General features: G+C 33.1%; 1 protein-coding gene across 2 annotated transcripts in view; it reads right to left on the bottom strand.

Moving 5' to 3' along the window:
- The window catches only part of TFEC (transcription factor EC), an 85,134-nt gene that overhangs the window by 6,488 nt on the left and 54,367 nt on the right, over window positions 1-24,279 (bottom strand). For both annotated transcript variants that reach the window (XM_023537961.1, XM_023537962.1), the window contains exons 4-7: window positions 17,025-17,139; window positions 14,888-14,944; window positions 11,144-11,219; window positions 260-407 (exon numbers count right to left, since the gene is read on the bottom strand). In XM_023537961.1, the coding sequence (XP_023393729.1) occupies window positions 260-407; window positions 11,144-11,219; window positions 14,888-14,944; window positions 17,025-17,139 (396 nt within the window). The remainder of the gene's footprint in view (window positions 1-259; window positions 408-11,143; window positions 11,220-14,887; window positions 14,945-17,024; window positions 17,140-24,279) is intronic.

Raw genomic sequence — 24,279 nt, 5'->3', positions numbered from 1 at the left:
ATAAAAAGTTCTATTTTCTGTATTTTACAATTAGTTGTTGTTATTCATTATATATTTGTAAAGTCATCTTGATCCTAAATTTCTAATGAAAACCAAATAGAAATAACCTAATTCATGAACTTTTAAAAGGCAATAAAATTATTTTTCAGAAAGAAAAATGAGTGTTAATAAGAAAAAAATAAACGAGACCAGTGAATAAAACTGATGATGAGTTAGTCATGTTTAAGCTATATGGTTTGTGGCAACATTCTTATAAAACCTGAATCCGGAGTAGAAGCCGCCTGTTAGCCTGCTCTAATTTCTTCTGTCTGTGTTCCAAGTCTCGGGCTCTCTGTTGTTCTTTTTGTAGCCACTTGATGTACTCCACTGATGCTTTTAGAATGGTTCCTTTGTTCCAGCGCATATCACTATAGAACGGAGAGATAACCTTTTCACAATTGTGCATGTCAGCAGAATTCATAAGAACTTACAAAATCTTTTACATTAATATGAAATAATGATTTACATGACTATTATTCACTTTTAGATATTATTGCTTCTGAATAGAAATTTTAATAGAATAGTTAAGAAGCCCTTATATAGTAAAATTAATCCCAGAATGAAAATAAGTGTCAAAAGAAAGTAATAAAGTGACTTTTTGTGGGAGAGCTAAATGCAATATCATGATTCTACCATTACAGTTTTTATATTTTTAGTGAAAATTGCTTTTATTATTAACTCCAAGATTAAAATCTATGTGCGGTATTTCTGCATTAATGAACAAGGAAATGTACATTACTGAGGACTTAAGCCTAAATTTTTTAAGATCATTTCAAATGTACCAATCTTTTAACCTACTTTCTAATAAGGTTGCTTTTATGCTTCTAAGGAAAAAAATAAGGTCCCTCCTGAATGGTGATCCTGAGTGATTGTGAAAGAAATCTGAGTTTGGCAACATCACTTTATGCAATAGAGCAAAACCTTCTAGAATTATTAGGCATTTTTTTTTGTATGAAAAAAATTAATACTTTTTTAAAAAGCCATATTCCTATTTTTAAATAAGCTTAATGTAAGTCAATATGATTCAACATTATCAGTTAACCTTTTAGGCTTTAGCTTAGAAAAAAATTATTAAAACTTATTTTTGAGACAAGAGAATGATAAATCTGGAATTACAGAACAGGCTACCGATTTTAATATCTGGAAACATACATCAATGAATTTAACATTGTGTAAGAATTGATAATATGTATAGAGTATGAGGCCAAACTAATCACTAAGTTAACCTGAGCTATCGGAAAACCTTAATGAATTTTCAATTTAGAGTCATGATGTGTTTTAAATGCAGCATAAAGTAAACATGTAGAGAAATTTTTTAAAAGATATTATACTGCATATATTTTTAGTTTATATGATCTTATGAACTTCATATTAAATGACCTGAAGTAGAAAAATACACTTTAAGAAAAAGTCTGGCTTGCACGTGCCTCATTGGAAGTTCTTATTACATGACAATTCCATGAGCTGTAACAAATTTAAGGGAGCTCCATTTTTCTACCAACAGATGAAAAAGTTTATTAGGGCCTGAATAAGCCATCTTCTACTGAAATGCAACAAACTATTCGGTGTTTGTTTCAAGTTTGAAAATGCTTTGTCAGTTCTCTAGGGTCATAATAGATGCTGGTCTCATTCTTCTTGCAGTGATTTATCTGGTGGTAGAAAAGCTATGAAAAAAGAGGCTACTTTCATCATTAAAACAAGAAGGTATCTGTAATTGAAAAGTGTAGTGAACTTCTGAATTAAAACTTAAGCAGTAGCAGAAGCCATATGGCCCCAATTTTATTTCATTTCTTCTCATGGGAAGAAAAACTTAAGGAATAGAAGAACTAAGATGAAAATGATAACCCTAGCCAACTTTGAAGTTTAAAGCTCTGTTTATTTAGATCTAAAATAAACCTTCAAAATGGTGGTAGAAACTGCACAGTAGATCTTTCAATTTCTTCCTGATGTCATTTGCACTAAATTTTTAAAAGTTCACACTGTTGTAAAGCCATTTTTATATATAAGGTTTCTTCTTAAAATATTTTGTTTTCCTAACTAATTAAGAGGATGTGTGCCTCTCTCCCAAGACAATATCAAGCAGCTAGGCATTAAAAACATTCTATGTGACAGTAACAATAACACATATAAGGCATGCCTAAGAAATGAATGTAGGTACAGACTATTCATTTTCTTTTTTTCTTTGATAATATTTTTTAACGTTTTAAATACAGTTGGCATACAATATTATATTAGTTTCAAGTGTACAACATAGTGATTAGACATTTCTATAACTTACAAAGTAATCTAGTACTCATCTGACACTGTAAATAGTGATTATAATATTATTGACTATATATTTCTTGTGCTATACTTTACATCCCCTTGACTATTTTGTAATTCCCAATTTGTACTTCTTATTATCTTCTCCTTTTTCAACTGACCCCTCAACCTTCCTCCCCTATGGCAACCATCAAAATGTTCTCTCTATCTATGAGTTTGTTTCTGTTTTGTTTGTTTATTTTGTTCTTTAGAATCCACATGTAAGTGAAATCATATGACATTTGTCTTTATCTCACTTACTCCAGTCAGCACAATATCCTTTAGGTCCATCCATGTTAATGCAAATGACAAGATTTTTTTTTTTTATGGTTGAGTAATATTCCATTGTATATATGTCCCACCCCTTTAGCCTTTCATCCATTGATGGACCTCCAGGTTGCCTCCATATCATGACTATTGTAAATAATGCTTCAATGAACATATGGGTTCACATATCCCTTCACAGTAGTGTTTTTGGTTTCTTAAGGTAAATACTCAGAAGTGAGTATTCTTTGGGTCCTTCTTTGTCTCTTGTTATAGTCTTTGTTTTAAAGTCTACTTTGTCTGGTATGAGTATTGGTACTCCATCTTTTTTGTTTGTTTCCATTTTCACAAAATATCTTTTTCTATCTCTACTTTCAGTCTGTGTGTTTTGATCTAAAGTGAGTCTCTTGTAGGCAGCATATGTAAGGGTCTTGTTTTCTTATCCATTCAGCTACCTAATCTTTTGATTGGAACATTATGCATTTACATTTAAAGTAATTGTTGATAGATATGTAGTTGTTGCTATTTTATTATTCATATTTTTAACCTTTTAACTTTCTTCTTCTTCTTTAAGAAGTTCCTCTAACATTTCTTATAATACTGGCTTGGTGGTGATGAACTCCTTTAGCTTTTTCATGTCTGGGAAGCTCTTTATCCTTCAATTCTAAAGGATAGCTTTGCTAGGTAGAGCAATCTTGGTTGTAGATCCTTGCTTTTCATCACTTTGAATAGTTCATGCCATTTCCTTCTTGCCTATAAAGTGAGCTGTTCAAAAATCAGCTCACAGTCTTATGGGAGGTCCCTTGTAGATAACTAACTGCTTTTAAGATTCTTGCTGCTTTTAAGACTCTGTTTTTAACCTTCAGCATTTTAATTATGATGTGTCTTGGTGTGGGCCTTTTGGGGTTCTTCTTGTTTGGGACTCTCTGCATGTCCTAGGCTTGTGTGTCTATTTCCTTCGCCAAGTTAGAGAAGTTTTCTGTCATCATTTCTTCAAGTAGGTTCTCATTTCCTTGCTCTCTATCTTCTCCTTCTGGTACCCCTATGATCTGAATGTTGTTATGCTTGATGTTGTCCCAGAGGCTCCTTTAACTATCCTCATTTTCTTGTATTCTTTTTTCCTGTTGCTGTTCTGATTGGGTGTTTTCTGCTAACTTATCTTCTAAGTCTCTGATTCATTCCTCTGCTTCTGCTAATCTACTGTTGATTCCTTTTAATTCAGGGGTCCCCAAACCCCGGGATATGTACTGGTACTGGTCTGTGGCCTGTTGGGAACTAGACTACACAACAGGAGGTGAGCAGTGGTCAAGAGAGCAAAGCTTCATCTGTATTCTCAGCCTCTCCCTACTGTTAGTATCACTGCCTCAGCACCTCAGATAATTAAGCATTAGATTGTCATGGGAGCACCAATCCCTGGTGCCAAAAAGGTTGGGACCACTGCTGTAACATATTCTTCATTTCAGTTATTATATTCTTTTTTTTTCTGACTGGTTCTTTTTTATGTTTTCTATCTCCATTTTTATGTTTTCTAACTCCTTATTAAAGTTTTCACTGAGTTCATCTACTCTTCCCCTAGGTTCATTGAGCATCCTTATAACCAATGTTTTGAACTCTGCATCTGGCCCTCAAGCCAGACAATTCAGTTCCTCCACGTATGTCCCTGGTGCTGTGAGCTACTGTCCCAGGGCCAGAGTCCAGAGCAAGTGAGTCCATCAATAAATAAGTCCATGTGCAGCCCTTAAGAGGAATGCCTGGGACTCTCACAGCCCTCTGTCTCACTTATCACAATATCCACTAATTTTAAGATATAGATTTTGTAATGACTTTTCTTCCTGGGACTGGAATCCTGGGCTGGGTGGCTCGGCATGGGGCTGGGACCCCTTGCTGCTCCTGGGGATCTCCAAAGCCTAGATATCTTTCTGGATTTTCAAGTGTCACACACAGTTGTGAAACCAGCTTGTTTTGCAACTCCACCCCTCCAACTAATCTTGAAATGGCTTCTTCTGTATTTCCTTAGTTGTAAGACTTTTGTTCAGTTAGAGCTCACGCGATTTCCAGTGATGGTTGTTCTGTAGTTTAGCTGTAATTTTGATGTGGTATCAAGAAGAGGCAAGGACAGCATTTACCTACTCTGTCATCTTGACCAGAAATAACTTTTCATTTTTTTACAAAAAAAAAAAATGTTCTTTTAAGAACTTAAAACTTTTGAGGAGTTTGAATGCACTTGGAGTTAAAGCAGGTAATAAAAATATACACACTGGAGTAGAAGTGTGGCCAGGCAAAACTATGGAAAATGCACAGTCCGTTGTCATCTTAGGAGTGCACATCCACTTAAAAGCATTAAAACATAAAAAAGAAAGAAGAAACCATGACGGGTTTATTTTTTCTTGCTTAAATCAACATTATGACTTCTAAATTAGAAAGTCTTATTAGTCTTATTTACTACCTCAACTATCATTCTTACATAAAAGTAGGAGAAATTTCTGACCATAGGGAAAAAAAGATCAATTTAGTAAAAAGAAAACTATAATGTGTTTTATAAATAAAGAAGTAGAAAAACAAAAGTAATTTGATAGCACCAATAGAATAATTCATGGTCTGATAATATTTTATATTTCTACTACGATTTTTTTATAAATATGACTCATAAAAAGCACATATAAAGAGATTACTATCACGCATCTATAGAAGTTCTTCATTTTTTGTGTTTGTTAGTTTTGTTTGATTTATTAATTTATTTTTCTTTTTTACCATTGGTCAGGAGATTATCATTATCTAGTAGCTTTTTTTTTTTTTCTCAACCTAGGTATCTCAACTATAGCTATTCACTATATTATTTTTTTAATTTATTTATTTTAATTAGTTTCAAGTATGTAGTACATTGGTTACACATCTATATAGTTTGTAAAACGGCCCCCTCAATTGCTTCCTCCCTCCCCTGACCCTCCTCTTAGCCAATGTATTAATGCTAATTGCATTCCCTATGCCATGCTCCCCATCCCCGTGACTATTTATCAGCTACTGATTTTTACTTCTTTAACCCTTCACCCTATTATCCCAGCCCCCCAAACCTCCATCCCCTCTGTCCACTATATTTGTGAGTCTGTTTTTGATAGTTTGTTCTTTTTATTCCTTTGATTCCATATATAAGTGAAATCACATACTGTTTATTTTTCTCTGTCTGACTTAAATACCTTTTAGGTCCATCAAAGCAATATTCTTTTCCATCCTCTTCCTTTTAGTCTGTGTGTGTCTTTTAACCTGAAGTGAATCTCTCATAGGCAACATGCAAGGGTCTTGTTTTCCTTTCCATTCATCCACTCTATCTTTTGGTTAGAGCACTTAATTGTTTTTCATTTGAGGTATTTGTTGATAGGAATGTAGCAGTTAACATTCTTCATTCCTGTTTTCGATACATGTTTTTTCTTCTTAAAGAAGTCCCTCCAACATTTTCTATAATACTGGCTTGGTGGTGATAAATTCCTTTAGCTTATTTTTGTCTGGGGAAACTCTTTATCTGTCCTTCAACTCTAAAGGATAGATTTGCTGGATAAATTATTCTTGGTTATTGATCCTGGTTTTTCATCATGTTGAATATTTTTTGCCAAGCCCTTCTGTCCTGCATAGTTTCTTTTGAGAAATCAGTTCCCTTATAAGTAACTATCTGATTTTCTCTTGCTGCTTTTAATATTCTTTCTTTGTATTTAACCTTTGATATTTTAATTATGATGTGTTTTGGTGTGGGCCTTTTTGGATCCCTGGTTTTGGGGATTCTCTGAGCTTCTTGGAGTGTTATGTCCATTTGCTTCACCAGGTTAGGGAAATTTTCCATCATAATTTCTTCAAACAGCTCTTCAATATCTTGTTTTCCTTCAAGTACACTAATTAGATGGATATTTCAACCCTTAATAGTGTCCCACATGCTCCTTAAATTATTTTTATAGTCTTGGCATCTTTTTTCTTGCCATTCTGATTGAGTGTCCTTGGCTTTCCCATCCTCTAGATAGGTTATTTGATCCTTTTCTTTATTCCCTTTGTTTATTCCTTTGTTTATTCCATTTAATATACTTCTCATTTCAGATAATGTGTTCTTCATTTCAGACTAGTTCTCTTTTTTAATTTCCATTTCCATTTTTGTTTTTTAACTCTTTGTTGAAGTTCTCACTGAATTTATCTACACTTCTCAAAAGTTCATTGAGCATCTTTATAACCAGTGTTTTGAACTCTGTATCTGTTAGATTACTTGACTCCATTATTTCTGGATCTCTGTTCTGTTCTCTCATATGGTTTCTACTTACTTGTCTTTCCATTCTGGCTACCTTTCCTTATCTTTTTCTAAGTACTAAGCAAAGGTCCTAAATCTCCCGTTCTTAGTGTGGATTTGTGAAATAGGTGTCTAGTGTCACAGTCCTGAGAGGAGTCCAGCTACAGGCCAAATTTAGCCCTAGTCTCTGTCCCTCTGGGGCCACCTGTTAAGATTCAAGAAGCAAACCACAGATGCTATGCTTATAGTTACCTCAAAAAGCCACTGCAGAAAACAAGTCTAGCTTTCTCCAGTGTGAGTCTAGGCACTGCTCAGCAAGGAGCACCTGACTCACTGAGGATACACCTGGATGTGGCTTGGGTGGGGCCATGAATTGGGAGAGGTGAGTTTTCAGGGAATCCTCTGGGCAGAGCAACCTCTGTTATCAAGTTTGATGACATCTCAGCTATGGCTGCTCTGTGACCCACATATTGGTAGGGGGAGGGCTCAAGAGGAAACAATGGATACTGCCAGCACTTCTGTACTGAGGGAGTCTCGCCTTGGCTCTCAATCCAACAATATCTCCCTGTAAGTCCCTGGTACCCGCTGCACGCAGCCAAATCGGCATTAGTTCTCAGAGCGAGCAAGTCCGTCACTGCGAAAGTCCACTCACAGATGCAGCCCCTTTAAGAGGCTTCTGCCACTGCCTCTGCCTCTGTCTCACTCAGCGGCTCAAGACTGGGCAGCCCCACATCTTTGCTCCGTCCTACCTTCTGCCGTTGCAGCATGCTTTCTTGGATTTCTCCCTAGTTATATGGCTTGTTCATCTAGATCCTACGAGATTTTTCCTTGCTGCTGCTCCTTGTTTCCATCACAGCTTTGATTTGGTTGTCAGAGGGATGAACAGAGCCTCTATCATCTACGCCATTTTAGTTGCCCTCCCACTATATTATTTTTCCTTCTGATCTTACTATTTTGACTTAGTAAAGAAATACAAATTTCTGAATATTTTTGATAAATAAAAATGCAACTTTATATAATTTAAAATGTCTTCAGGTATTAGTTTTGATTTCTTTCCTAAGCCAATCCCTAAGTTTGTTCTAATTATGAGCTAGAAAGGTCCTTAGAGGTCATCCACTCCAAGGTTCCTGCTATTTGCAGGTCATGTTTAGAAAAAGAACCTCAAGTCTCCTCAGTTAGTTAAGTAATCTTTCTGAAAATCTTTGGCTCTCCCACTTTTTCAAATGCATGTGCCATAAGAAATATATTTTTTTATTGTGACTCAGTAAATTCTTAGGTCATAAAATTATAACAAAGTTTTCACAAGTTCTTACTATCCTTAAGCATAATATGTAATAATTTAAATTTTTTTAATGCTAATCTTCCTTCTTTATTTAAAAATGCTGGATCTGTCCCATTTGATTGACTTCATGATCATTAATAGATTATGGCACAATTTGAAAAATTCCATACTAGACAATTTTACAATCTGATATATTTTCTTATTTTTTAAAAGAGAAACTGATTTTATATGTTTTAATGGTTGTTGTCACCTACTCAACAAATCAGTCTGAAACTTGTTAAACTCAACCTGAAATCATGTTTGCTTTTTTTGATCCGTTTTAACTTCATTATTGCCATAACATGGTAATAACATTTCTTCAATGTAAAACTTGCTTCCTCTATTTTTATCCCCACACTGTTTTCCAATTAATTTCATTTTCTATAACTTTTATATTATCCATAGTAGCATCTAAAAATTCAATAAATGAATTTAAAATAATTTCATAGAGTAAATGGTTACACCTTAGGCCCATACTTTCCTTCTCAAGTGAAGTCAATTTTACGAAGTTACATTTTGGATTCATCCATGAGACTCACATTGGTAAGCCCTAAAAAGGGACACTAAAGTAACAGCTGAGGCCACAGCAAGCCAAAGGATAAAATATATTGAAACAGAATTAGTAACCGAATGTCTTGAATGCCACAACTGGCAGTGAAGTTTATTTTCTACCTATAGTATGTAGACAGATTCACATATAGATTCAACATCTGACTAATTAATGTTTTCAATTAGACAAAAAATAAATATAATTTACCTACATATAATACAATTAAAATAAACAACAATTCCCCTTTCTGAGATCCGTAAAGAAGAGAAAGATACTTAAGAATGCTTAAAATGAAGTTTTCCAAATTATAATTCCTTTCAGATATATTATGTAATAAATTGATTTTCCATATTCTAGATCAAGGGTAGACAAATTATAGGCTGCAGTCTCTTTTTTGTCAATAAAGTTTCATTGGCCACAGTTATGCTCATTCATATACATATTGTCTACGTCTTCTTTCATGTTATAATTGCAAAGTTGAGTGATTGCAACAGAGACTATATGACCCACAAAGCTTGAAATATTTACTATCAGACTCTTTTTGGGAAAAGTTTGTCATCTTTTGTTTAGTGAACTAAAACTAGAAAAGAGGTTTTTATAACCAAAGCATCTATAAAAATGGAGAGTAATAATCTCTCACATAAGCTTTATAATTTGCATAGTGTTCTCATTTATATTATTTGATTTTTTTTTTTTTTTGTAGAAGCACAGTCATACCATTGGTGTCTTACAGGCATAGTGACATCTGAAGATATTCAGTTAGGTTCCAGATTCCAATCTTACAGTCTCATCTGTTTTCTGCGTATAACTGTGCCCTGGTACTGTGAGTTAGTTTTACCAGTTATAGAAAAAGCTCTCTTAGCTGATCTTTACTTAATTACTTTCAGGAAAAACTAATGTTCTCCATTCTCTTTGTGGCACTCACTGACTATAGTCAGAACAAAGTAGATAATAAAGACTATTAGGCTGCTTTCTTATACACCCAGGTACTTCTGTTATTCTGTGGTGGCATATACTAATGAGAGGCTGTTAAATTAAAGCCCTTTTACTTACTATTATGATAATATCAGTAAATTGTAAGTACATTAGTTAATAAAATATGAATGAAAATAAAGGATTTATAAAAAAATAGTTATTGATTTTAGGAAAGTTAGATTAAAAGTTTTGGAAAAACTCAATTAAAATGTCTGCAAAAAAAAGTGCTGCAACAAATCAGGATGTAAACATTTTTTAAAAATCCATCTATACTTAAGTTGTCTAAGTTTCTGTTTTATTTTAAAGACATTAAAATAGACTATACATTTTAGTACAGCTAAGTAAGACAGAAAAATTAAACAAAAAGGCCTTGGCTTTACATCACATGATTGGTAAATAAATGTGCATTTTGTATTTTAAGTGTTAAAAAAATCATACCAGGAAAATAGGTATTTTCTCTGCTAAAAGAAAGAGTTACGTGCTTACTGACTTTAAGAAATTTGAGCATTATTGATAGGGCCTAGACTAAGACTAAGCTCTGCAGACTCTCCATTTAGCACTCTTTAGGCCATGCTATTCTAGATGCCTTCTCTATCAAATATGCCCATGAAGATAAGTATTACATTTCCTTTTATTACAAATTATTGAATTGTCTGAATGAATTAGCAAATTTGGATTTAGGGAAAGGGTATTTTTGAATTTCACAAAAATATCACTTTATCAAATATCATTGTTTCTGAATAATAGATGAGGGATCAGTTCTTAGTTTGAATGAAACATATTTCAAGTCATTATTAATGCTACAGATCATGTTTTTATGATTTTTGAGAAATATTCAACATTCTTAATTGATAATTTAATCAATTATTTCTTGACACCCTCAAACATCTTGTTTAACTGATTTCGTATGTATATGACACCAAAATCTGGCTAAAAATTTCATCAAAGTAACCAATTATTAGTTGGCATCGCTCAGCATGTTTTTACAATTCCATTTGTTTACTTGAATGTCTCCAGAATTTTGGAACCTCTGAAAATTCAACAATTCAATTTTCATGTACATATAAATGTTACATTGAGAGAATCACTAAAACCATAAATTGAGCATACCAGCATCATAGACAGCATTTGACATTCCCACTACATTTGTCAATACTGATGTTATACAGAAAGACCCATTATGAACTGAGAAGAAATAATTATTTCTTATAGCTCAAAAAGACAAGTGTTAGTGACAAACGATGCTTAATAACAAATAGTCTTGAATAGATATTTAGAAATAAGTCTAGAAGTAGCCTTACCTTTACCATAAGCTGCTTAGTTTCCTAGTCATTAGTTCTCCTCTCCCTGTCGTTCTCCCACCCATTTTGGGGGAGGAAAGGGGCTATTGAAATCATAACATTATGATAGAAATGACTGTTGAACTCACGGATCATTAGACTTTGGAATAAGAGTGCCAAGCTCCTTGATTCGGTAATTAATATTATACCTTCTTCTTCTTTCAACTATTAAAAAAGAAATATTATTTATTGTTCTCATTAAAGCACAATTCAGTTTTGGTCAGCTATAAACTTTCTTATTAATTTTTAAAAATCAATGAGCAAAAAATTTTCTTTTAGTCAAAAGAGTACTCAAAATAAAAGTTCAAATATGTTTTATTCTAAAGTTGAAAATAGCAATATTAGAATTATGATTCTATTATTTACGGTGTTTTAAAAACATTTTCTTCCAAAACATGTTCTTAGTCTTTGAAATGCTATAATATTCATGCTATAATATTACTCATACTTAAATATGTATATATATGTATATTCTATTCGATCATTATTTGATACATATGCATTTTGTCAGTCCATAAGGATTATAGATTTTGAGGTCTGCACCATGCTTTACTTTTCTTATATAATCCCTTGAAGTTCTGACACAAAGTTTAGCACATAGTAGGTGTGTGTGCCCAACTAGAGTATAACCTCCTTGAGAGCAGTGACCATTTTTTCCTCATTTTTGTATCTCCAAGGAGCTTGGCATATAGGCAGTGCTAAACAAATATATGTTGATTAGACTAAATATATTTTTCTAGTTAAAAATTTTTTAATAATATAGAGCGGTGGATTTCAAACTTTGCTGTGCATCAGACATACCTGGAGGGATTGTTGAAATAGATATGTATTCCACATATAGAGATTTTGATTTTAGTATGCCTGGGTTGAGGCCCAAGAATTTGCATTTCTAACAAGCTTCCAAGTGATGCTGATGCTGTTTGTCTAGGGGCCACGCCTTGAAAACTACTGAAAGAGATTCAGAGATTGTTTTCTCTGTTTGCATTTCCATTCATTCCCTGCTTATGGAAATTTTGTGCATCTAATAAATGTTCAATAAATATCAGATACACAAAAAAGTACAGTTTCCTATATGAACCTTCTCTAAGAGCAGTCTTATAGAGAATAGTCTTATAGTCTACTCTATTCCTGTATCAAGAACAACATATATATAATATTTTTAAAAGATATCATTTCTAAAGCATTCCAGGGATTGAAGGAAGAAAAAGGTCATGAAGAAAAAGAATATCATATGTCAAAAATTTTGGGAAATGCTTAAGCAATACATGCTTGCAAATTAAGATCTGCTACCAGAAACAAGGAAAGTCATGAAAGACTACAAAGAGTAAACCTACTCTACAAAGCAATTTACCATGAAGATATTTGACTTTCAGGAATAATGTATTGGAATTCCTTTAAAATTAGAATATAACTGATTCTTGACAGAGTTTATTTTTTTCTTTTTCAATCCTATTTTCACTGTAAATGTAATTTAAAAAAATGAAACTACATAAAAAATCTAAAAGAAAATAAAGGGAAAGCTGATATAAATACATATATATTGCACAATGAGAATTTATTAATAATTCTATGTTCATATATACTCTCCCCTATAAGACAGACTATTAAATATGATGAAGAACAGCTATGAAGGACATTCACAATTTTATCTCAAAATAGGGAGTGTTTTTGTCCTATTCTATTTCTCCAAAATCTATTATTTAAATGCACCTTATGTAAAATATCGGAAATTCATACTCTACTTTTCTTAGAATGTGCTTGATACATTTTTAATATCTAATTATGAGAACTTTGGTTTCTCGATGTTTTCATATCCAGGACTAGTTATTTGTAAAGGAGACAAATTTTAAGAAATTACTGTTATTTCATGCAATATGTGGTTTCACTCTTCACAAAGTTTTTTTCATTTCATTCATTTTTGTCCTTAGATTCAGGCAAGAGGGCCCTATCCTGAGCCCATACTTAAGAGGAATCACTTTTTCCATCTCTCACCACAACTCTCCACACTGAGCAAGGCAGTCACAGGGTCAAGGGAAGCCCTTCTAAGCTACATTCTGGATAATTCACAGGAGGAATACCTTCCCAAATGCCCTGAGCCCACTTCCAGAGCCTATGCAGGCCACTTCCCAGGTCCATCCTCCTGAGGGACGACCATGACAACAGTGTGCTCACCCCTAGTCCCAAGATGCGGATGAGGGGCATTTGTTCACAGAGAAGTGTATGAAACTTAAATGTATGTGATGAGTTGCTCACATTCATGTTCGAGGCCAGTGGCAACACAGAAGGTAATACAGAGTGGGGAGAGAAGTGAAGTGGCTGGCATTGCCCCACCCTGATATTCTCACTTAGAACTCCGAGGATCTAAGAAATCTAAAGTCACGCCTGGCCTTCCAGTACATAGGATGGATAAAGCATACTTACTTTAGCACTTTCTAGCTTGAATTGTAACTTTTAAATATTTAGACATCTGGTAAGTGGGACTTAGATCTCTTGCTGTGATCTTCACAAATTTTAGGGGTTGTCCTAGACTCATCATATTTAAAATGTTATATTAATTTTTTTAACACCGATATCTCCAAAAAGCACTATCACTCAGTAAGGGAATTTAGATTAGAAAACACTGTTAATGGACATATCAGCAAGTCCTCATACTTTACACTAAATGAACTGTTATTCAAGCTGCAGACATAGAGGAAGGAAGAAAGAAGGAAGGATACTAATAATAAGCAGGTTAAAACTAAGAGAGAATCCAATAATTCCTTGATGTATTAATTCCTTCTATAATAATTAGGCCTCCCTACTCATGTTCTACTTGCCCCATAATCTGGACCAAAGCTTATCCGCTCTACCACTAAGTACTGTTGGTATCATATTCCTCTCCACAATTGCCCTAAGAATTGTTATAACCTTGTGTCAGCTCTTTCTTCAGAGTTATATAGTCAGTAAACTGAATATTCTGTGACAAAGGCAGGTGCATTATGAACAGACAAATGAAGCTTTCACAGGTACATGTAGAATCAATTTGAGCTAATTGTATGTAAGAAAATTCCTGGTTTGTTTTAGAGCGCTAAAGTTTTAATATTTAATTTCATTTATATTTTATTCATTCACTCATTCATTCATTCATTCATTCATTTCATTCATTTCATTATTCTCTTATTTTTTGATTTGGCTCCCAGAACAAAAAGGTTTCACATTCAATTAGCCAAGCTCACTTGAGACAGTTAAGCACTTTAGACTTGACCAAACACTATTAAGCTCAACACTGCTGCTAAATTACTTCTCTTGCTGTGTTTCTCCATCTCATGTGACCTGTTATTAGAGTTCAATTGACCCCAGAATGGCATCAGAGACATTTTTTTGCACAGGCAGAATTCAGCAATCTAACATAAGCAGTACTTTTTAGATAACTTATCATTAGAAAGGGAGGAGCAGATTGACACAGAAAGATGAGAACCTGAAGTTAATGTTTCTTGCTATCTAAATGGTGTAGATTTTCTAAAGTCATTTTTATCTCTTTAAGCCTTTGAGTCGATGAGTCACGATAAAGTTTAAATGTAACTAAGTGCACTCATCACTGTCATGAGCAGCCTTCTAGAGAGAGTGATCTAGAAGAGAATTTGAGATGTTTCACTTTGTAGAAGTGTATAGATTTTCTGAGAATTCACATTGTTTAAATTTCTTAAAATAGCTCAACTAGTGAGCTATTAATTTTGGTCATCTGGCCTCAAAATAATTATGAGTGACAATGAAAAACCACACATTTTAACTTCCACACATTTCTTCTTGCATTAATTAATTTTGTTTAAAAAAAAAAAGGAAAATATACTCACTGAGGTTGTGGTTGTCCTTTTTTTGTCTCTCTTTTGCCAAAGCTCGAGTATCAGTTTCTGATCAAAAGGAAGATAATCGAAACAGCACTTAGTTAAATTTTACATCCTCCTACAAACATAATTCACGAATACTTGGTGAAAATACAATACTACTTGCTCCAAATGACATAATAATATTTTAATGCAAATATTTAGAAATTTGGAGCAGAGTACTCATTAGTAAGAGGCAATGGCAAATCTTTCAGGCTTTGAGTAGTAAAACATGAATTTATATTCTCGTCCTCCATTTAATAGACATGTGATCTATTACCTAAATTCTCTGCGTTATGGCTCCTCATCCATAAAATTAATATATTATAATATCTACTTGGTAATCATTGTGATGATTAAAAGAGGTACAGTGCACAGCAAATATTAAACTGCTCAATCATTATGATTATTTTCAGAATTTTGAGATTATTCAAAATTATTCTAACCTAAATTTTTGCAACCTATATTTTTCATAAATAATTATGATTTCTACATGCTAGGAGTGGGAACTAACTACATTTCTCAGATATTCCTATCTAACAGTTTCACACTTCCAGTAAAGGACACTTTATGTGCTATGTGGTTGTGAGCATGCATGATAGCTTCCAATATGGCCCACAATGATTATCACTTATGGTATTCACACCCTTAATAGTTCCCTCCCATATAGAATAGGGCAGACCTATAAAACTAATAAAATATTGTGGAAATGATGAGTGTGGCTTCTAAGACTAGGTCATAAAAGAAATTTTCAGTTTTTATTTTGGTATCTCTTGGATCACTAGTAGTCAAGTCATGAGGACACATGAGCAGCCCTATGGAGAGGTCCACCTGGAAAAGAACCAAGGATGGTTCACTTGCCAACAAGCAGCAGTAACTTGCAAGATCTGTGAGCAAACCACCTTGGAAACATCTTCTAGCCCATTAAGTATCAAATGTCTGTATCTCTGGCCAATATTTTGACTACAGCCTTATGAGAGACTCTGAGCCAAAACCAATTTTATAAGCCACTCCTGAATTCCTGACTCATAGAGATTATATAAGATAAGTGTTTATTCAAGCTGTTGTTTTGGGGTAATTTGTTAGATAGCAACAGATAATTAACACTGTGTTCCTTGAATTAATCTAGTTTTTAAAATAGGTAACATAAAAATACATTTATTTAAATTTGCTTATTCAAAACTAATTCATTAATTTTAATCTAAATTATTTGACTGCACAGACTTTTTTGAGTTGATTAGAGTCCAAGAATGAACATATTGCATTTACTAAAAATGTTAATATTAACTGTGTAAAAATCATTAAAGACCAATGTTTGGGCTCCAAACTAAAAATGTGTTACAAAAATTTCAACTGAATTTTATTTTATTCCTATAGAACTAACACTGGGCTTATAAATCTTTATTTTAATCCATTTCTTCCTCTACTCAACTGTATAATTTTGGAAAAACAACTCCTCTGATCTCTGATTTCCTCAGTTCTATTTTGAAGGAACTTGACAGTGACCCTATAATTCCTTTGAGTTGTAACAATTTTGAAAAATACTACTGAAAACAGGGGTTTTTACCCACTTGAGAAAGTTAAATGTATCATTAAATTTCTAAAGCAAGCTAAGGGAATATTTAGTTCTTTGTTTTATATCAAATTCTACATACAAAGAGGGCTAATTATTTCTAATCTATTAATCTATTATTTTCAATCATGTTAATAAATTGCATCTATTTTGTATCAAAATGAACTTAAGAACTTAGTTACATTGTCATATCTATATCTATCTATCTATCTATCTATCTATCTATCTATCTATCTATCTATCTATCTAATCTATCTATCCATCCCTCCATCCATATATAGAGAGAGCAGGCATATATGTGTATCTGCTCAGTTTCTAAAGTAATGTATTAATTCAGTGTAGCTATAAGTTATATTAACTTACTGCTTGGTTGACATAGAAAAAAATAAAGGATGGATTTACTCTCTAAGTGTCTCCCACTTTAACTGACAATTTTGATAATATTTTAAAAATTCTATTTAGCTTAGTAATATATGTCAGTCATATCTTATGTAGTTGATTTTTAAAAGAATAAAACCATAAAAGCAATATTACCTGTAGTTTCTCTTTTCAATGGCAGACTACTTGGACAGGAAGCACTTGTAAGGCCCATATTAACTGGTGAAATCTCCTGCTCACCACTATACACATCCAAAATACTTCCAGATAACTTTAGAGGAAAAAGAAAGAAAAGGTCAATTAAACCTTCTGTGGGCATTGATATATTTAATTGTATATTTTAAATTTGCCACTTTAATAATAATTTGTAATATATAGCCTTTTAATTTTAAATAGCAGTGAGTATGTACTGACTTTTTAAAATTAATATGGAATGCTTGTGGATGTATTTAAAAAAGCTATTTGTATTTAAGCCAAAAAAAAGAAATTAGTTTATTCATGAAGGAAAATTCTGATGAATATTTACAAATTACAGAAGTTTGATCTAGCACATTACCTAGTTAAAATGAATAAGTTTAAAAATATCTTTATGAAAAAATCAATATGCATATTAGCAAAGCTGGGAAGTTTATTGCATATCATAAATTAGATGTAATGATTGAACATTTTGGAAACCTTAATACCATCAGTCTGACAGCAACTCACAGTCAAGACATTTTACACTGTTAAGTGAAAAACTTTCTTTCTTCCTTGAAAGGCATACTTTTTCTCATTGTACGCTTACTGTTCTAGATTATTATAAATATTCTAGCTGGTAACCAAAAGTAGTCTAAAACTACTTTTGCCTCTAGTAGCTATAGAGTACATCTAATTATAGCAACATCACAATTCTTGAAGTTGCTGTTGGGAACAATTTTTCAGAAAGCTATGCTATTTCATACACAATCTAAAATTGTACCAATTTATTATTTAAAATGAGCTTATTGATTTGATCTCCTAATAAAATCAAACTTAAATAATACTCATAATTCAAGTTAATATTCATTATGCCAGACAGAACAAACTACATTTAAAAGTATAACTTAAACATTTGAAATATTTTCATTCTAAATATCTTTATTTCATTTCTGAGCAGTAAACCAAGAACTGAATAAATAGTAACTTTTTTCTTTCCTTAAGGGCCAGAAACAATACAAATAATCATACAAAGCTATAACCAGATTATTAGAGAGACACCAATTCCTTATTCTCACTTTCTGAAAAACTTCAATTCAAACTAAGGGAATTTTTTTTTTTATACTTACAAAAACAGACTGGAAATACATGTGAAGGACATAAGAAAATAAAAATTAATTTCTTACATAATAATCCATTAAACTACATGTAATAATTATTGTATATGTCTGAGGGGAAAAAAATCCTTGAAAGTACAGTGGAAATCAGGCCAATATATAAATGGCTATGCATATCAATAGAGACATTATAGAATGCATATTGTATTCTAATGTATATTTTCAATAGTGTTTTTCTACTATTTACTCTTATTAGAACTCCTCATCTTTATTGTATATAAACTCATTGTTTTAAATGTATGCTTTACTTCATGGATCTTGGAAGGAAGCTACTTAGGTAGGGAATGTATTCCTTCTCAATTTCCTCATCTGAAAAATAGGAACAAAGTTGATCAGATGGGATAGACAATGAATGTTAGTATTAGAACAATACATTAGGAAGAAATTCTAAAAGCAGATATTTCCCTAATATGTGAGTCATTTAGTCATATTTGTAAAGTGAAAAGTTTCCAAGCTCTTTTTTTAAAATTGTGTTAGTTATTAGCTGAAGCATCATCAGCCTGAATTGTACATTTACACCGTGCCTTTGAGAAACTTAATGGTCATGATGAACAAAAAGGGATTAAGAAGAAGGAAGGGAAAGAAACTAGGGAAAGAGCACTTTTCTTTGAAGGCTTTCGATTCAGATGGCTTTCAATGCAGAAATGTTTAAGAAGAAAGAAGCCATATTACATATACGCTGCAACAATAAAGTGATAAGTTCCTATCATTTTGCTGGGTCCCATATTACCTGATCGAATTATACTCAATGTTTTTTCCTTAGAAATGGGGCTGGAATTCTGATAATGAATCTAATCCTGCTTAACCATAGGTATATTACATCTTTTCCTGACCTTGGTTATTGTCTAATTTATTCCCTAAAGCACATGATTAATATCCTATTTAATTTTATGCTGTAGGTACTACTCTATTTCATGTAAATGGCTAATCACTTTTTGAATATCATTAGACAATCGGTTTGAATTTCAAAGTATAATACACTTCACGTAATCTAAAGTGCCTTTTCTCCATTAAAAGATATAAGAGTACAATGTTAGTGAGAATGTAAAGATTACATATACATCTAAAAGGGTTTACAAAACAAAATTGTATCTACTTTTCTCAAAGATATAATTCACTTAGGTAATAAGGTCTAAGTGTTACTTTTATTTTGTAGATTAGTTGGCAAATGGATAGATATTTTATGAAGAAATATTTATTATTCCAGTTAAAAAAAAAAACATTGCTTTTTGAGCAAAGCAAAACCTTTGACATGGCAATAGAAAAACATGTTATTATTAACAAGTTACAAAATTTAAAGATTTTTAATAAAAAATTTATCATAAATTCTTTCAGCAATATAGAACATGCTCCTTAAGACAGAACCTTTTACTGATAAAAAACACAAACCCTGATCTAAGAAGTTGCTTTGGGATGAGACTGATTGACAGTGGTTCCTGTTGTTTAAGGTTCTCTACCTTAGATTTTATTTACATATCCACTACTGATATCATAGAGATTGAAATGGATTGGGATCTGATCTTCTCAGATATATATTGCCTTTCACAAGAGCCAATATTCCCTGAAGAAAACAAGCTCACAGGTCTAAATATCAAAACATTTCTGTAAAATAACTATATCAAAAGTGAGCAACATGCAGTGTTAAAAAATAATATCAAAAGCAAAAATAAAAATAAATAAATAAAATAGTTCATAAAACCAAGTTTCTTAAATTAGCCAAATCCATTTTAAAATAAATAAAAGAGCTTTGGAAACATGGCAGAGTGAGAGACATCCCCTGATCTCTCCCCTTGAAACAACAATAAGCTGAACATCTAAAACTCAACAAAAAACACCCAAACTGCACACCAGCACATCTGAGCATGGGATCTGCTCATAAGAGCTACCACAGGTCAGAAACCTGGGTGTCGAGCATTGGATTGGAACAAATTAAGAAACTGCCTCTCACAGCCACTGGAGCTCCCTGCAGGAGAACAGGGAGGGGAGAAGGAGCAGCGAGTTCGTGCAGCAAGTTCCCTGAACAGCTCTGCCTGGGGAAGTTGTGAACTCCCAGTAGCAGGCTGGCTGCAGTGCCCAGTCATCAGGGCAGAAAGCAGAGAAGCGGCCAGCAGAGAAACAACAGTTGATTTTTACCGACTGTGATTGCAAAACCTAGGCTGAGCCACAGTCCCCAACCCCCAACCAGAGGGTCCATCCCCCCATACCCTCCAAGACAGAACACTGCAGAGCCCCAGGGGAATCTGAGCAAATGCCACCAAAATTGTTGCTAACACTGACAGGGACTGTAACTGAGGGTAGCGAGCATGATTAAATATCTATCAGAAAATTTAAAAAGTCATTTTAAAGCTATATGTAAAGCAGGAATGCAAGAGGCTTAGACGCCACCTACTGGAAACCAAAAGAAAAGTGCTTTCTTTGCAACAGGCTAAAGAGAGATCTTTATATAATGAATCTTCTTTCTGGAAAAAAAGCAGAATACATTTCCATTAATGCCCAGGCAGAGAAATAGTCCATTAAACACCATGAACAACCAAGGTGACAAGGCATCTCAGAAAGAAAGAGAAAAATCTCCAGAAAATAAGCTTACAGACATAGAAATATGCAACTTAAATGACAGAATTCAGGATAGTATTTCTGAAAAAACTCAGTGAGTTCTGAAATGAGTCATATCAACAATTTCAGAAATTGAAAAAACAACTAGATGAGTAGAGCAAAAAAAAAATGAAACTATCAAAAAGAACAGAATAGATCTTCTGGAAATAAAAATAAATAAATAAAAATAAAAAAATAAACCACACTGCAAGAACTGCAAAATGAAATAGCAAGCTTGGAAAATAGAGTCGACCAAATGGAGGAAAGGATCAGTCTAGAAATAATCGGAAGGAAGAAGAGAGAAACCGAAGAATGAAAAATAATGAAAGAGATATTCAAGAACTAGCTGATACCATCGGAAGAGGAAACATAAGCATAATGGGTATTATTGAAGGCAAGAAAATGGAGCAGGGATAAGAAAGCATTTTCAGAAAAATAGTGGACAAGAATCTCCCAAATCTAAGGAATGAACTGGAGCTTGGAATTCAAGAAGTCAGCAGAATACTCAACTATTTCAACACAAAAAGGCTTTCACCAAGACACAGTGTACTAAAAGTTTCAAAAATCAGTGACAAAGACGAAATTCTCAGGAGAGCCAGGAAGAAAAAAAAAAAGATAACTTATAAAGGTAAACCCATTAAATTATCCTTGGACTTCTCAATGCAAATCTTAAATGCCAGAAAGGAACGGAATCAAATATTTAAACTATTAAGTGAAAGGAACTACCAGCTTAGAATAATATACCCAGCTAAACTTTCCTTTAGATATGAAGGAGAAATTAAGACCTTTTTAGATATACAAAAATTGAGGAAATTCTCCGCTATGAGGCCTGCCCTACAGGAAATACTGAAAGGGGTCAGCTCACCTAAAACAAAATGAAAAAAAAAAAAAAAAAAAACATAATTAGGAGTAAAGTGACTATCAGGCAAATAGAAGCAGAGGAGTGCCACCCTTACTAAGAACAGGGCATTATAAGCTTAAATAATGAGAAAATAATTGTTATATCAAGATAGAAATGAACGTTCATGATAAATAGGGACAAATTGAAATAACGAAGACAGAAAAGGGGAAAAATTAAAGTTCCAAATTTACAAATGGGAATGGAGATAAGGCACGCGCAGAAGAAAATGGACAACTGTAGATAGATAGATAGATAGATAGATAGATAGATAACTATCCTTTACATATTCGTAATTGTAACCACACACCAAAGATTCAGAACTGAAGTATATAACATAAAACAAGAAGAACCAGAAGAAAAACCCACAAAAGCCAACCAAAATAAAGAAAATAGAAACATAATGACAAGGAAGCAATTGAAACACCGAGCTACCAGAAAGCAAAAGATAAAAGAGCTATAGGAAGACCTCATATTTCAATAATCACTCTAAATGTAAATGGACTGAACTCACTAATAAAAAGGCACGGAGTTGCAGAACGGATCAAAAATAAAACTCTACTAAATGCTGCCTCCAGGAGGCACATCTCAGCTCCAAAGACAAATACAGACTCAAAGTGAAAAGGTGGAAAATGATATTTCAAGCAAATGGCACTCAGAGAAAAGCAGGAGTAGTGGTACTAATATCGGACGAAATAGACTTCAAAATAAAAAAGGTAAAGAAAGATACTGTGGAAAACTTCATAATGATAAAGGAATTATGCACCAAGAAGACATAACACTTATTAATATCTATGCTCCCAATCAGGGAGCCCCGAAATATGTAAAGCAATTACTAACAGAACTAAAGAGAGAAACAGATTGAAACACCATCATAGTAGGGGACCTAAATACCCCACTGTCAGATATGGACAGATCATCCAAATAGAAAATCAATAAGAAAATAACATCCTTAAATGACACATTAGAACAACTGGTCATAATTTATATTTACAGAAGAATGCTTATACATTCTTCTCTAGTGCACATGAAACATTCTCAAGAATCGACCACATACTGGGACACAGAAATAGCCTCAACAAATATAAGAAGGTTGAAATCATACCAACCATATTCTCTGATCATAATGCTTTGAAACTAGAGATCAACTGCAGAAATAAATGAGGAAGAACCACAAATACATGCAGATTAAACAGCATGTACTGAAGAATAACTGGGTCGGAAAAGAAATAAAAAGAGAGATCATGAGATACATAGAAATGAATGATAATGATAGTACAACATATCAAAACTTTTGGGACATGGCAAAAGTAGTCATAAGAGGAAAGTTCATATAAACAGGCCTACCTCTAAACACAAGAACAAGTCTAAATAAACAACTAACACTTCATCTTTAAACTAGAAAAGGAAGAACAAATGAAGCATAAAGTCAGCAGAAGGAAAGAAATAATCAAAATTAGAGCAAAAATAAATGAAATTGAAAACAAAAAAAAAAAGGTAGAAAAAATAACACAACAAAAAGCTGGTTCTATGAGAAGGTTAATAAATTAAACAAAACCTTGGCTAGACTCACTAAAGAAAAAGAGAAAGGACAGAAATAAACAAAATCAGGAATGAAAGAGGGGAAATTATGACTGACGTCACAGAAATACAAAGGATCATACAAGAATACTATGGAAAAGTATATAACACCAAATTTAATAACCTAAAAGAAATGGACTAGTACTTAGAAAAATACAACCTTCCTAGACTGAATCAAGAACTGGAAAATCTAAATAGACTGATCAGCAGCATAGAAATTGAAACAATCATCAAAAACCTACCAAAAAGTAAAAGTCCAGGACTAGATGGCTTCATCAGTGAATTCTATCAAACATCCAAAGAATACCTATTCTCCTCAAACTCTTCCAAAAAATCGAAGAGGAGGCAATACTTCCCAACTCATCTTATAAGGCCAATATTACTCTGATACCAAAACCTGGTAAAGATAACACAAAAAAAGAAAACTACAGACCAATATTTCTCATGAACACAGATGCAAAAATCCTAAATAAAATAATAGTGAACTGAATACAGCAACATATTAAAAAGATTATACACCGTGATCAAGTGGGCTTCATCCCAGAGACACAGGGATGGTACAATATATGCAAATCGATTAATGTGATACACCTCATAAACAAATTAAAAAATAAGAATCATATGACCATATCGATAGATGCAGAAAAAGCCTTCAACAAAATACAGCATCCTTTTATGATCAAAACACAACAAAATCAATATAAAAGGAAAACACCTTAACGTAATAAAGGCCATCTATGACAAACCCTCAAGCAACATTATGCTTAATAGTGAAAAACTAAAAACCTTCCCTCTATGATCAGGAACAAGACGAGGCTGTCCACTATCACCACTGTTATTCAATATAACATTGGAGGTGCTAGCGAGTGCAATCAGACAAGAGAAAGATATGAAAGGCATCCAAATAGAAAACGAAGAAGTCAAACTGTCACTATTTGCAGATGACATGATTCTCTATATAGAAAACCCTAAAGACCCCACAAGAACA

The sequence above is a fragment of the Pteropus vampyrus genome, unplaced genomic scaffold (genome assembly GCF_000151845.1).
Source record: "Pteropus vampyrus isolate Shadow unplaced genomic scaffold, Pvam_2.0 Scaffold206, whole genome shotgun sequence".
In the NCBI taxonomy this organism is placed as follows: domain Eukaryota; kingdom Metazoa; phylum Chordata; class Mammalia; order Chiroptera; family Pteropodidae; genus Pteropus; species Pteropus vampyrus.
Note: the sequence above shows the minus strand (reverse complement) of the source record. Positions and strands in the feature narration are given on the sequence as shown.